Source organism: Pogonomyrmex barbatus, unplaced genomic scaffold (assembly GCF_055798465.1).
Source record: "Pogonomyrmex barbatus isolate J1 unplaced genomic scaffold, ASM5579846v1 scaffold14, whole genome shotgun sequence".
Taxonomy (NCBI): Eukaryota; Metazoa; Arthropoda; class Insecta; order Hymenoptera; family Formicidae; genus Pogonomyrmex; species Pogonomyrmex barbatus.
This window is the reverse complement of record NW_028297110.1, coordinates 7,771,387-7,785,685: the sequence shown is the minus strand read 5'-3', so window position 1 is coordinate 7,785,685 and position 14,299 is coordinate 7,771,387. Positions and strand designations below refer to the sequence as shown.

The 14,299-nt window shown below is 35.8% G+C and overlaps 1 protein-coding gene across 2 annotated transcripts in view; it reads right to left on the bottom strand.

Annotated features, from left to right (window-relative positions):
• Nucleotides 1–7,230: 7,230 nt before the first annotated feature.
• Nucleotides 7,231–14,299, bottom strand: part of LOC148937469 (forkhead box protein O-like) — a 78,970-nt gene continuing 71,901 nt past the window's right edge. For both annotated transcript variants that reach the window (XM_089073247.1, XM_089073248.1), the window contains one exon: nt 7,231–12,670. Coding sequence is in view for 1 of the 2 variants with exons in the window: in XM_089073248.1 (XP_088929374.1) it covers nt 12,635–12,670 (36 nt within the window). In the remaining variant the exon portion in view is untranslated. The remainder of the gene's footprint in view (nt 12,671–14,299) is intronic.

Genomic DNA, 14,299 nt, shown 5'->3' with positions numbered 1-14,299 from the left:
ATTTTTAGTTATTGGATGTCCATAATACTGCATATCTGAGTTGTGCTAGGCTAGCACAAGTTGGCACAACCATAACTTTCGTCAGCACAACGATATAAAGGGCACTTTACTCTTGAGCGCGGCCCTTCGCACACGCATTTTTTGTTAAAAACTCGGGTTTGTAGTTATTGGATGTTCATAATACTGCATATCTGAGTTGTGCTAGCCTAGCACAAGTTGGCACAACCGTCGGTTTCGTCAGCACAACGATATAAAGGGCACTTTACTCTTGAACGCGGTTCTTCGCGCACGCATTTTTTGTTAAAAATTCGGATTTGTAGTTATTGGATGTTCATAATACTGCATATCTGAGTTGTGCTAGCCTAGCACAAGTCAGATATGCAGTATTATGAATCCAATAATTACAAATCCGAGTTTTTAACAAAAAATGCGTGCGCGAAGGACCGCGTTCAAGAGTAAAGTGCCCTTTATATCGTTGTGCTGACGAAAGTTATGATTGTGCCAACTTGTGCTAGGCTAGCACAACTCAGATATGCAATATTATGAACATCCAATAACTACAAATCCGAATTTTTAACAAAAAATGCGCGCGCGAAGGGTCGCGCTCAAGAGTAAAGTGCCCTTCATATCGTTCTGCTGACGAAACCGACGATTGTGCCGATTTGTGCTAAGCGAATATATTAGATATGCATTTGCATACTCTTTAGATGACTGATATAAGAATAAATGTCATTTATATATTTTTTTTCCCAAATCTATTTTTTATCATAACTTCTATTGTTATTATTTTTTAAAGATAATATTTTGGCACAATGTTAGCACAACCTAGCACAACCTAGCACAATCGAGAAAATTAAAAAAATCGCAAAGTGGGGGGCTAGCCTAAAATGTCGTTTTTTTTCATTTTTTATGACATTTTTCACATTACGGTTTTAAAATTCGGGCACAATGTAGCACAAACCTAGCACAATTCAGCACAACTCTCAAAATAAGTTATTTCTAAAAGTGGGGGGCTAACTTCTAATAGGTTAATATCATTTTCTCGATTTATTAAAATCATACAATTTCTCTTCTCTCGGAATGTAAAAGTTTGAAAAAAAGATAAAATAATAATAATAATAATAATAATAATAATGATAATAATAATGAATATCAGTTTGTATAAATACTTTTTCGAACGAAACCAATTAAATTTTATTCAACAATAAATATTAGATTTAATGAGGTACGATAACGCAGCTTCCATTCATCGAAATCACTTTGCAAAATGCGAAGAAAAGAATATTCGCCATAAAGTTATTTATAACTTCATTTTCACTCGCGGTGTATCGTTAAATATTTCACAGCAGTGATATCGGTTGGTGCTTGCGTTGGCGTTTGTTTTGATAGCTGCGGGCTTCGACAAACCACGTGAAGCCACACACCGTGTTATCATTCGCGAGGTGAGACTCGAAGGGGCAAGTGACGATGCGAGCCGCTCTACGTGTCGTACGTACATATATATTGCGAGACGCAATCAAAAGATGCAATCGCGAGACACGTGACGCGATCACAACAAGTACCGAAAGATGCCAAACGCAAACTATCATAAACTAAAATAAATTCTCACAATTAACTCATAGCTCTCGTAAAGATATTGAGATGATGGCTACTTATCGATACTTCGCGCGATTTGTTTCATTTGAGATAGAGGAGAGTAATAAATTATTATTTTTTTCATAACGTGTTCGTGAATAATTACAATATCTTTTTCAGAGTGCCTAGTTTCGAAAATATCTCCTATCGCGCTTTGAAATTTTTCGTCAATTTTACCGAAAATTGTCCTTTATTTTTGGATCGAGCGCATGAATTAATACCCGAATTGCTGAATCGCGAATAATTCAAGAAACAGGAAACTGTGATACATCGAACTTTATCAATAATGCGTGTATTTCGCGGGATTTGGTACGGGATTTTGTACGTTCAAAATGTATCGCATGCACATTCTGAATTTTGATTGATATTTTCGGACGATTTATTGCGTCTTTATTTTATTAGTTATTAGCTCGGCTTTATTAATCGCGTTATATCACGTATCAAAGTTGCTATTTTCAAATATTTCGATACGATTATACTTTTTTCGCGATATTATACATGAGATATTACAAAGTGCATGTCGCGTATAATTAAAGTAGGAAGGTATCGTGCAACATACCACGTATGATTAATTGTATTTTAATTATTAGTATGTGTTATTGTGTGTGAGTGTATTTGGGCGTGTGTATTTTCGCGCATGGAGTATTATGAAAAAAGCAACAAGAGAAAGCAACAAGAAAGAAGAAAACTTGAAGAGGTGACAGCGGAGCAAACAAGAGATAAGTTTAATTTCTTATTTGGTATTTGTCTCTTGCAGTGTCAATTATTTGTAATCATTTTAAGCCCGCAAAAATTCTTCTTCTAATTATTTTGAACATAATTTTAATATCTGGATATAATCGTGTTTGACAGATCAATTGTGTATTATTATGTTGTTGTAACGGTGAGTACTAAATTATATTTTATTTTAATCCGAGGTAATGAATCTGAGAGAGAATTGCATCTGATACGCATATCAGATATACGTATCACAAATATACAAATATTAAAGATAAGATGTAATATTTCAAAGGTCCACTGCCTCAAAATAAATTAAGATAAATTAATATTAAAAAAAATATTTGATCTTAAAATAATCACACAGAATATACAATTATCTGTCAATTTATTTTATACTAATATTTTTGATATGTTGTTGTAAAATAAAATACTAATCATAAGATATATTAATTATCTAAAATTATAAGAGCAAGTCGTAGGCATAAATAATTCTTTCATGATGTTTCATATTTTTGAAATGATGAGAATTAGAATAAAATTATGCATATATTTATATGAAATAAAAGTACAACTAAAATATTTATAAAATTCAATAGAAAGTAATTGTGAATATTTAACTGTGTTATTTCATTTTTCTTTCTATCTCTTTTCAAATAATTTACTAATGGAATTTGAAGTTTATTTTTGCTATATCTCATCCCAAAATTAAATATATAAAATAATAAGAAATACTCAGAACAATACTCAGAAATATTTTTTGTATATATATATATATATATATATGTGTGTGTGTGTGTGTGTGTGTGTGTGTAAATATAAATATTACATTTAATTTAATAATAGAAAGATAGATAATAAAATATTAATAAAAGAGAGGTTTATTTTAATTATTTATTTTTATAATAAAATAAGATAACAAATGAGATCAAAATAAATATTTCTTTATTCACTGATTAAATTGTCATGAGTTTATCGACGCACTTCAGAAACAAAAATATTACAGCTACGCACTTCAGAAACAAAAAGGATAGTTAAATGTGAACATCTTTTCGATATCTTCGTTACCTATGTGACAAGGCTATTATCAATATTCTATTATTAAAAAACTGATAGATATAATTATGTAACACTATATTAAATGTATTTTAAAAGATATAAAAAAAAATAGAAAGAACGATATTTCTTAAGTAATCTAATGCACGAAATTAAATTATCTACTTGTAACAATTAATAATCAACTTGTCAATATTACTTGATTGCTCTTAATATACATAATATTTATATACATAAGAAGCCAAAAGCCAAAATCATTTGAATAGTAAAAGTGTCATTAGAACTGAGCAAATCAATAACCAATGACAGATCGGTAATTATGGGATTAGGCGTGCGAGATTTTGCGTGATATCATTTGTCAATTTTGATTGCTTATCATTCAAAAATAATTTGATATTTCCGTATTAGAACTTTCATATTAACCGGTTCTAATTAAACTTATTCCAGAGTACGTTATTAAAATATTCAAGTCGCATGGGATTTATGTTGAACGTCCTATATCATATAGAGTATGAGATATAGCAATTATATTGGCACATAAAATCTAAAGATCTAAGTTATTCGTTAACTCTATAAAAATGTAAATCATTATGCCGGAACACTATCCTAGACACAGTCCGTGCAATCCGATCGCGCTAATCGATGGAAACGATTTCGTGCGTTAATTTAAGCGCCCATTCCGCGGCATCGATGCGGAAACCATCACGGAAAGTAATAAAGGTTTGTCGTTCCCTCGCACCGCGTATATTTTCGCCATTGGTCGTCCGACATTGTGGGGCCGAAAGTTAGCCGATTTAATTTTTATAGTCGTCAGTATGATATCCGTTATACTAAGGCATTGACGTCCCGTTCATCGCTCGTTCAGAAAGCGTTATCCAGGAATTCCTATTAATTCGTCCTTTTTTCTTTGTATGTGTTCTTCATATTAGATTTACCCATTTTCTTCTCGCTCGTTCTCTTTCTCCTCTCGTTTATGCTCATTAATTTACAGAATAGTTGTAAATTGTTTCATATTTCATTTTCAATAATGACTTCTGCGCTTAAACAAAAAAATACCCTATCAGAAATACTCTTTGAAGATTCCTGAATAAAAAACCAAATTTTAAAATTAATTTTAGACAAAATTAAGATGATCTTAAATGGAAAGTTCAAGATTCTGTTCACAGGTTCTTTTATAAATTTGATTTTACTTAAACTAAAATTAATTAAAACTAATTAAAAACTAATTGGAATTCTTTAATTTATTAATTTCAGGTATCTTCATCTGTATCATCTTAATTGTTCGATTATTTAATTGTTTGTTAAATTAAATATATAAATCAAGTTCAAAATAACATAAATTTGTGAGCTCATATGATAGTTCGGAAAAGGCAGATGCACGGAAGTGCGGCTCTTCGCTCGAAAAGGAAGGCAAACGAAGATCGAATTCGAGCGAATGGCGGGGCGGGGATAAAGAGGGTAGCGACAAGGGGTAGATAGGTAGGTAGGTAGGTAGATAGGTAGATAGGTAGGTAGATAGATAGGTAGGTAATTCAGTCGAGGAAGCTGACGCGGCTAGGACCCTCCTAAGCCTACCTCGCACTACCCACCTGTTGAATTATGTGTAGCGAGCCTTGGCGTAGTTGGCGGCGGCTCACCTGCGTGCGACCCGTCCCTAAATCACGATTAACGTCATCGCTAATTGCTCGATTAAAACTGTAGCGTTAACCTCGTTAATTCCCCCATTCCTCCCCTCCCCGCCGTTAACCTGTCGATTAGGCGACCGCTGAATAAAACATGCCGTCGCGCGACGCTCGCCTCGTAACGGCGGTAACGATTGATCGTCATTAATTATGCGGGATCTCATGGTTTTATAACAAAGCTCGACGATTAGCGTACGGATGACACGGCAGACCGCGCGTCAAATAATTTACTGAAACGTTATCGACATGAATCCGCACTGACATTAATTATCTTAGTTTCTGATGGCTGATTATAGGCGCGACAAATATTAATGCAGCAGATATCAATTCTTGACATGTAATATCGATCTGCCGGCACCAATCATCATTCACAACATTTCTTTTTCCCTCATTTATTTCGAATAATGTTGTTGAACATGCATTCATGAGCTCTCGTGTGACTTCGCAAAATGTAATTTTTTATAAGCTAAATTTTCGTAACGTCTAGTTTTTAGATATCTTCCAATTGATGGTATTACACGGTATTTCGGCGGACGCCGAATTAATAACGCAAATTAAGAATTGACATGAAGAAAACTATAAATTTTGCTTGCAGAAGAGTAAAAATGTAAAAATATTAATGTAATTCTGACGTTAATTTTTACTTTTTGCTTTTTATTTTTCCCAAAAATAATTTGACATTCGTAAATTTGACTATTGATATTTATTTCGAATATTTCGATACAAAAGCGTCGAGAGGCTGAGGATTTTCAACGAAGAATTACGATGTTTCAAGCCGCGATTCTGGAACTGCAGAGTAGCAGTCGATAAACGAAAAACAAAAAAAAAAACAAAAAAAGGAAAAGAGAAAAGAAGGAAATGCATACTGCCGCTGGTAGTAATACGATTCAGAGTGAAATTTCGCGGAGACGGGTTGCGGTAGCGGTGGCGATGTGGAAGACGATTTGTTTTCATTAAGGGAATATACGCGCTGCGCAATCCGTAACCTCCCGTTATCGGCGATATCACGTTCAGTCAGCTCGGCGTATTCAATTACGCGGCGAAAAAGGAACCGACGTGCTTGTGCACGCGTGTTCAAAGCGCGATCGCACGTCAGTAGTTGCTTATGCACCACGGATAAATACCTAGACCCCCCGGCGTACCGTTTCATTCGGCGAAGCAAGGACTATCGGATTCCTCGGAGTGACATTATAAAAGTGGGCGCTCTGAAAAAATATTATGCGTTCGCGTTGCGATTGGACCGAAACCCGACAAAACAACGCACCTTATTATCACTACAATTCATCGCTACAATTCTAATGTCACTGACCCGCGAACATACCTCCTTAAAGCCGATACCAATTTGCCAAATCTGACATTTAAACAGATGCAATAATTCGTTGGAATAAAATAAGTTAAAATAATTTAAATTGGAATGTAATTTGTTTTATTCCGTTCTATTCCAAGATTAATGTCAAACATGATTTACCTATATAAATATATCACTTTAAATTATGTAAGTCAGAAAGCTTGCACACTTTATAGCTTTTTATAGTTGTAATATCAGCGGTGATTAATGTGATTAAATTATCGTTAATCAAGGGTCGACTAAGATCGAAAACAAGTGAGGTAAGAATGTCGACTGCCATGACGCTACACGAGTACGGGGAAGAAAGAGGAGAAGGCAAAGATTAAATTCGTGAAAAATTATCTCGGAAATTCGACGGAGGCGGTAAAAGAAGAAGGGTGTGCAAAACGGTGCGAAACAATCCGATGAAGCAAAGCCTGATTAATTGCCGTTTTCGGCCGTCGGGAAATTAACGGTCGCAACGGGCTCCTTTGGCTCATTACGTTGGGATCATCGAGATTTTTCAAGGATAAAGGGATAAGCCACCAACCGGGATTCATGAAACAAGAGGGAAAAGTTCCTTCGACAGGTGAAGTGCTCAAAACACAGTCATTATTCAAATTTTGCAGCCATTAAGACGGCTGTTCTGGCTTTGAAAGCATGGAAATTAATTTCCCATCGAGGAAGGAAATTCGCCCACGCAAATTAGCTCGATCCTAACTCGATAATCAATAATCCCTAATTTAATTTCTAGATTTTTCACTAACAATTAATAATTAATGGTGAAAAAGGTAATTAAGGTTTTGCGATATCTTTATTAGTCGATTTTATTCATTATATATAGCGTTACATAGCATTATTCTTCTTATCACATGTATTAAATACCTATCACTCACAAATATAATAATATATTTTCCAGAAAATCTCTCTCTCTCTCTCTCTCTCTCTCAAATAAAACAGTTTTCAATCAGTGATATATATTCCATCGTTGTTAATAATTCGCTACTGTTTTACTGGAAATATCTTTACCTCACGTGTGTCATAAACTTACTACAACGATCATATCTTCGTAATAAATTCATGAACATGATAGACATTTGTCTAAATCTAAATTCCACCCTTCTTTCTCATCGTGTGTGCTGCAACTGCACTAATCCACTAATACGTTCGCAGCGACGACGCCCCAAACGAATTCATAATTATCCGTCTATCGGCCGGCATGATCGCCAACGTTTCGCGCTTTTCTAACTCTAGATTGACAAGTGCAATTGCAGGGATAGAAAATGGAGGGCTGATCAATTTACGGATAGCAGCTGCGGCGCGCGCACTTCGCGTGACACGCCGCAGTTAGAGAGACGCACCGGTGCAAGTACTGTCACCGATACGACAGATAGCTACCTACAATACGTTCCATCTTCCTCTCTCGCTCTCGCGCTCTCTCTTTCTCTCTCTCTCTCTCTCTCTCTCTTTCTCTCTCTCACACTGCAACCCTTTTTCGCCCCTCTCTCCTGGGAGGCTTGCGATTAATTTAATATGCGCCGATCAACGCGCGAGAGAGGTGCAACGCGCACGTCGCTCTGGTATATTGCGGATATATCCGCGTATCTCGGCATCGAATTGACCGATTCGACATGTTTTAGTCGATTATCGACGGCGCTGCGGAAGAGCCCAGGCAGTAATTAAGCCCGATTAAATTTCCTGCGCGCCTTGCGCCCGTAGTAATTTGCGCCCCGCTTCGCGTTCGTTCGCCCGCTCGCCCGCTCACTCGCTCGCTCGCTCGCTCGATCGCATCACTCGATCGCATCACTCGCTCTCTCTCTCTCCGTCGCGCTGAGCCGCGCCACGCCGAGCGCGACGAGCCAAATGAAATTCATTAGCCGCCGATACCAGAGCTCTCGTCTGCGAATATACCGCGCTCGCCTACGACATATTCGCGCGCGCAGTAATGTATTAAATGCTTGAAACCGGCGGATCTACAGTGAATTACAACTGTACGCCGTCGAAGGACTCCGTAATCGCTCTGTTAGATCTTTCCCGATAATAGGAATGCAGTCGATCGAAATACGGATATTGATTGATATTCTGCTAAATTATCGAAGTGGCCTACTCACGAATTTAAAAGCCCATGATTCGATTATATGATACGATTGTGTTAACAAAATATACCATAAGATTGTAGGTACAGCAACTATTTTATTATTTTCTCTATTTTTAGCCATAGACACATTGGCAGATGGTTCAATTCCATTAATATCGGATGGTACTATTAATGTTAAGAAAAATTAATATGATAAAGTTATATAATTTAAGTAAATTTCTAAATCACTTTTCTAAATTATTAAAGATTATTTTTTTAATATGCATAAAATGAAAAGTCAAAACAAAGATATCATCAAATATGGTATCGTACAGAGATAAAATCAGATAAGTGATTTAATTTTCATAATCACGGATGCAATCGTGAATTATTATATTTGTATAGGTCATGTCATCATTAATATCTTGCCATATCAGAATCAATCTATAAAATTAAATTAAGAGAAACAGGTAAAAATATCGAAATCTCAAAATATAAATTTGCTTTATAGAAACTTAAGTTTCGAAAATATGACTAAAATTTAACGTGAAATGAGACAATTTATATTTAAATTATAATTTATTGCGTTTTGCGGCATTCTATTTCGTCTATTGGACTTGTTGGACAGAATAACTGGTTCCAATCATCGTTAATACAGTCAACTAAGTGTTCCGCTCCGAAGTGGTTTCATAAAGTGTGCGAAACCGCGTAGGAGCACCTTTAAATCGTAATCGAATTTAACGGATTCATTAGGGGACGCGCGGTTCTTTTCGGGGAATTGTGGTTGCATAAATCGCGCAACCCCGCAAACACATACAGAGAGTCAAACGTAGCCAACGAGAATGAGCGTGTTTTCGCCTGTAAAGACTGGTGTACCAACACAACGCGAACGAGGGGTTTCAGGAAGGAGCAACAAGTGTGACATCCCTTACCCTCTACCTTTTACCTTCCTCCGACCATCGCAGTGGCACTCTTCGGGTTCGACCTACCTACCCTCGAGGGGCGACCTTTCTTCACCTACACAAGCCCACCCTTACACGTAGTGCAGGCGAGAAAATAATACCGGTGCGGCACGTGAGACAAGAAATCCGGCCTGAATCGTAAAAACTTTCACATACTCGGTGGCACATTACAAAAATCTATGTCACGATTCATGAATAATGGTAATAAAGTTAGACATGAATTCGTACGTGCTAATTTGCTTCTCTATTTGCCGAGCATGTTCAAGTTTTTTTATGAATTTACACATATCTGGTCGACTAGACTATTATCATAAAAAAAAAAAGAAACAGACAGAGAGAGAGAGAGAGAGAGAGAGAGAGAGAAAATTTTAGTATTATAATTATTATAAAACATGTATAGAATATTATAATTACCTCTAAAGAATAAAATTTTTATTACATACAAAATGTACAATTACAAACGTAGAAATAGAGGATTATATATATTTTACAACACAATTAATAAATAAATTTAGTATTTAAAAATATCTTTTTATTAGAAAAGTTACTTTCTTTTACTTAAATATTTGCTTCTTAGAAATATAAAACTGTACTTTAAATAAACTATTCGTTATTATTAAAACATTTAATGAAAAATTTTAAAAATCAGAAATTAGGTACTACAATCCAAAAGGAATGAAAAGAAATGCAAGAAATATGCATATAAAATGCAAAAATAATGTTTAATAGCGTTCTTAATGACGTTTGCTCATGAAATTTTTTTCAATAATGCAAATTAATAAAACATGTCTCTATTATAACTTCATAGTACTATCATATATTAATGTTATTATAAATATCTGAGAAGCTCTCGTCTCGCTGCTATCGTCGACACATACGCTCAATCGTACTTTCGGTTCTGAATATTTTACTCTTGCATCTCGGAATTTTGACGAGTTTCGACGATAATGCGCATTAATCGGAAGAATTATGAATTTGGATTCCCATTGTACGAGGGAAACATACAATTTTCGTTCGCGAGCTCATAGCCCGCTCCAATCAGCGAAGCACGTAAAATCCATCAAATATGTTCCAATCAACTTTGCCATCTCCATTACACAAAACGTTATTGCATTCCTGCGGCGAATATGATTCATCCATACTTAATTATGATTACAAGTGTAGCATCAATCGTTATTAATCTCTGTCGAATGCGCGGCCATGTTCGCCGGGATCCATTTTAATTACTTTTAATTCGCGCGTTTTATCTAATTATTAAAATGAACATTCGCGACGCAAAACATGTGCGCACGTCGAAAAATACTGATTCAGTGCAGCGAAAAGTGCGGGGCGGAAAAGTAAACACCGACGGAAAAAATCGGCATCGGATAACGTAATGGATGAACTGCGTAATGGATGAACTTACTTCGAATGCTTTGAACTTCTCCAATACCATCGACAATGTATAAAAAATATACTGTTTTAAATTAATAAAAGAAAAATGCTTGCAAATGACAATAATATTACAATAATAGGAAACGAATAATTATCAATTCGATTAAACGCTTTAATTATAACTATTAATTATAACTATAACTTATAAATTAAAATAAAGGTGAAATATTTTTGAAAAATCTGTTTTTATATTACTTTATTGTACGAGTGTGTATTTATATATGTGCACAACTGGATTATATTAATATATAAAATAATTATATTTGAAATAACAATTAACAATTATATAGAGAGCATGAGAGAGAAATAAAAATGAAATCCGAGTCATTCTATAGTATAATAATGCAAAAGCGTCACATGTTTCAATCACATATTAACACATTACGTCTAATGGACTACTCGATCATTTTACTACAAATACCGTCTAAATTGTCAATAAGGGTGCGTTTGCCCTATCCGAGAATTTGTATCGCTTGCGCGTAAAGAGGAAAGGTGTATCGTGAATTCGTGGACGCATTTACAGTTCGTTTTACAGATCTGAAAACGGGACTGACGTCGGGACTGCGGAACTGGCAGGGGGATGAACGGCAACACGCAAAGAGGGTTGCAACGAGATGACGATGGAAAGAGAGAGAAAGAGAGAGAAAGAGAGAGAGAGAGAGAGAGAGAGAGAGAGAGAGAGAGAGAGAGAGAGAGAGAGAAGAGGGTAGAGGAGAAAGGGGAGAAGAGAAGAAGGGAGGGAAAAAGGTTGCGAGGACACCAGTTGCTAGGCAGCGCCTCTCAATCAGCGTTCGCCTCACGTTCTCGAAGCTCTCGCGTACACCGAGTGCATCATCGTAACGCCGCGTTCTTTATCACGTCGATTCATACACTTGTACAATCGTAGCGAGCATTCACACTGGATATATAAGGTGTTACAAAAATAATTTGACAAGATCCGAAAACTTATCGTATCGATTTTTCTCCACAGTGGTAATGTCTACTTAAATGTCATTAATCTCGAGTCAAAGTAAGTCAAAATTTGATGTTATAGTTTATTAAAACATAAATATAATCTTTTTTCTTATTTAGAGGTAAAAAAATCATTTTTTTTATCATTAAATTAGACTGTTATATAACTTATTAAAATTATATTTTGTTATCTATTTTCACGGCAAGTTAATTATAATTTTACATAAATGAATTTTGTTTGCATCATATCGATTGTATTATGAGAGAGATTGTATTATGAGAAACCAACGATTTATTAAAGATATCGTATCGCCGTATCAGCATTCGAAAATTTAAGTTGCATCATGAAACTCCTTCTCCATATCGTTCTCTCAATTTGAAGAATTACTGCTTCATAATATAAAAAACTCTGCGCGAAGTTCTTTTGGCATCGGAAGCGTAGGGAAGAAATCTCAGGATAGTCGTCGCATTCAAGTAGGTTGATGACGAGACCATGAAAGCTGCCTTTTGCTTCTTTCGCGCAGGTAGAAATGGAGACAGGTAGTTGGTTGCAAGTGGAAAGAGAGAGAGAGAGAGAGAGAGAGAGAGAGTCATAAAGGTTTGAAAAGAGCGAGGGGTGGGTGGTGTAAACCTCGCGTAATACGCAGTAAATTAGCATCGGTCTCTCGTCGATCCTCCTTCGCAACGAATCTCTTCATCCCCCTTTCGCATCGTTTTTCATTCGAACTTTCTCTCCCACAGGTGCATCCTTCTTCGAGTACATCGTCACATCGTGATATCCCTGTTTCCTCGTCTATGTAGCCGCCAAGCTTCCTGCACCTTTTCGCGTCTGACGGCAACGAGAAACGAGAAAAAAGGTTATAAAGGAGCGGTCAGAAGTATTAGACAAGGACGGAAATTAGCGGTGTGGCACTCTTTTTTGCAACTTTCCCCCCGGGGACAGCCTATCAATTAAAATGTTTCCACTCGCGCGGACACGCGTATAAAACACGGATTTTGTATTAGTGTTAATATAATTAATGGCCTAGAGGGGACGGCTGTGTTAAAGAGAGCCTATCCGTGATTCATATCACAATGTATCGATAAATTTGCTTTAAAAATTGATTAAATGAGATCGCGCATATTTAATTAATATTTTTAAAGCCCGCTTGAAATTTTGTAACAATTGTTGTTTTATTATATATTTCCTCAAGATATTGCCTCTGAGACATTTTCGTTGATTGAAACTGACTTCAAATTTCACATAAATTCTTTATCGCTTGCATTTATTTCATGTCAATTCCAGAATATCTTATACACACATATAAATGTGAAATGCATATAATAATTATAAAAATATAGAAAAGTTCAGTGAGAGAGAAATGTTGTATCATAATATAATCCGTGTGCCGAATGGGCACTGTAACGGGTACGCGGAAAAAAGAGCGGGAGATATAGTCGTCGAAAAAGGAATAAAGGAAGAGAGTGCTCTTCGACGTGGGTTAATTGCATAATAGACTCTCATCCTCGATGTTTAACGAACTACTACTCGATATGGTACAAGGTAGCTCTGTTGTAGCGCGGTCAACGGCCATAATCGGTCAGCTCGTACATAATGAAGCATTCTTAATCGTAATGGCGTTAGCTGAAGCTTCGCTGACCACTCTCCTAATCTTCTTAACTCTACTCTGCCGTGCCGAACTCGCCTATACCTTCTCGTCTCCGCTTTTGCTGCAACGTGATAGTCTAACGAGTCTGCTGTGCACAACCAAAATAGACATCTCCCCGAGTCTATCGGCGAAAAAAACGTAAAGTAACCGACATTAGGGTACTTTGCAAAACATGCAATGTTTTGCAAAAAAATATAATATATATATAATTATGTGCGTATCGTTCATATTTTAATCAATAACTATAATAATAGGGAGAGAGAAAGAGAGAGAGAGAAAGAGAGAGAGAGAGAGAGAGAGAGAGAGAGAGAGAAATGTATAGATAACATTAAAATGGAAACTCTTCACGTTTTTTTATTGTAAAAGTTATATTACGAAATTCATATTACAAAAGTTCTTCTATTTAAAATTTTTTAATTTCAGATTTTTTAAAATTAAGCTTTTTAAGATTGAAAATAAATAATTAAATATTATATTCTCGTTCGACAACAAATATATTTTACTCGGAATTAACCTTTACTTAACTAATTTAGTTATCAATATATTTAATCCTGTAACTTCAAAAATGTGAGAGAATTCAGTAAAATTTACGTACATATTACTTTTAATAAACGGTGGTTAAGCGTTAACCACCGAATCATTTGGCACGCACCGCACAGAAATACATTGCACTAAAATTCGCTGAGAATCCGCCGCGGATTAGAATAGTGTCTACATTGTGCGTCGTTGCCAAGTGGCGGTATCCCCGTGCATTCTGAAATTGCATCCGACTCGTATTAGCCATTAGCATTCGAAAAGTGCAGCAAACG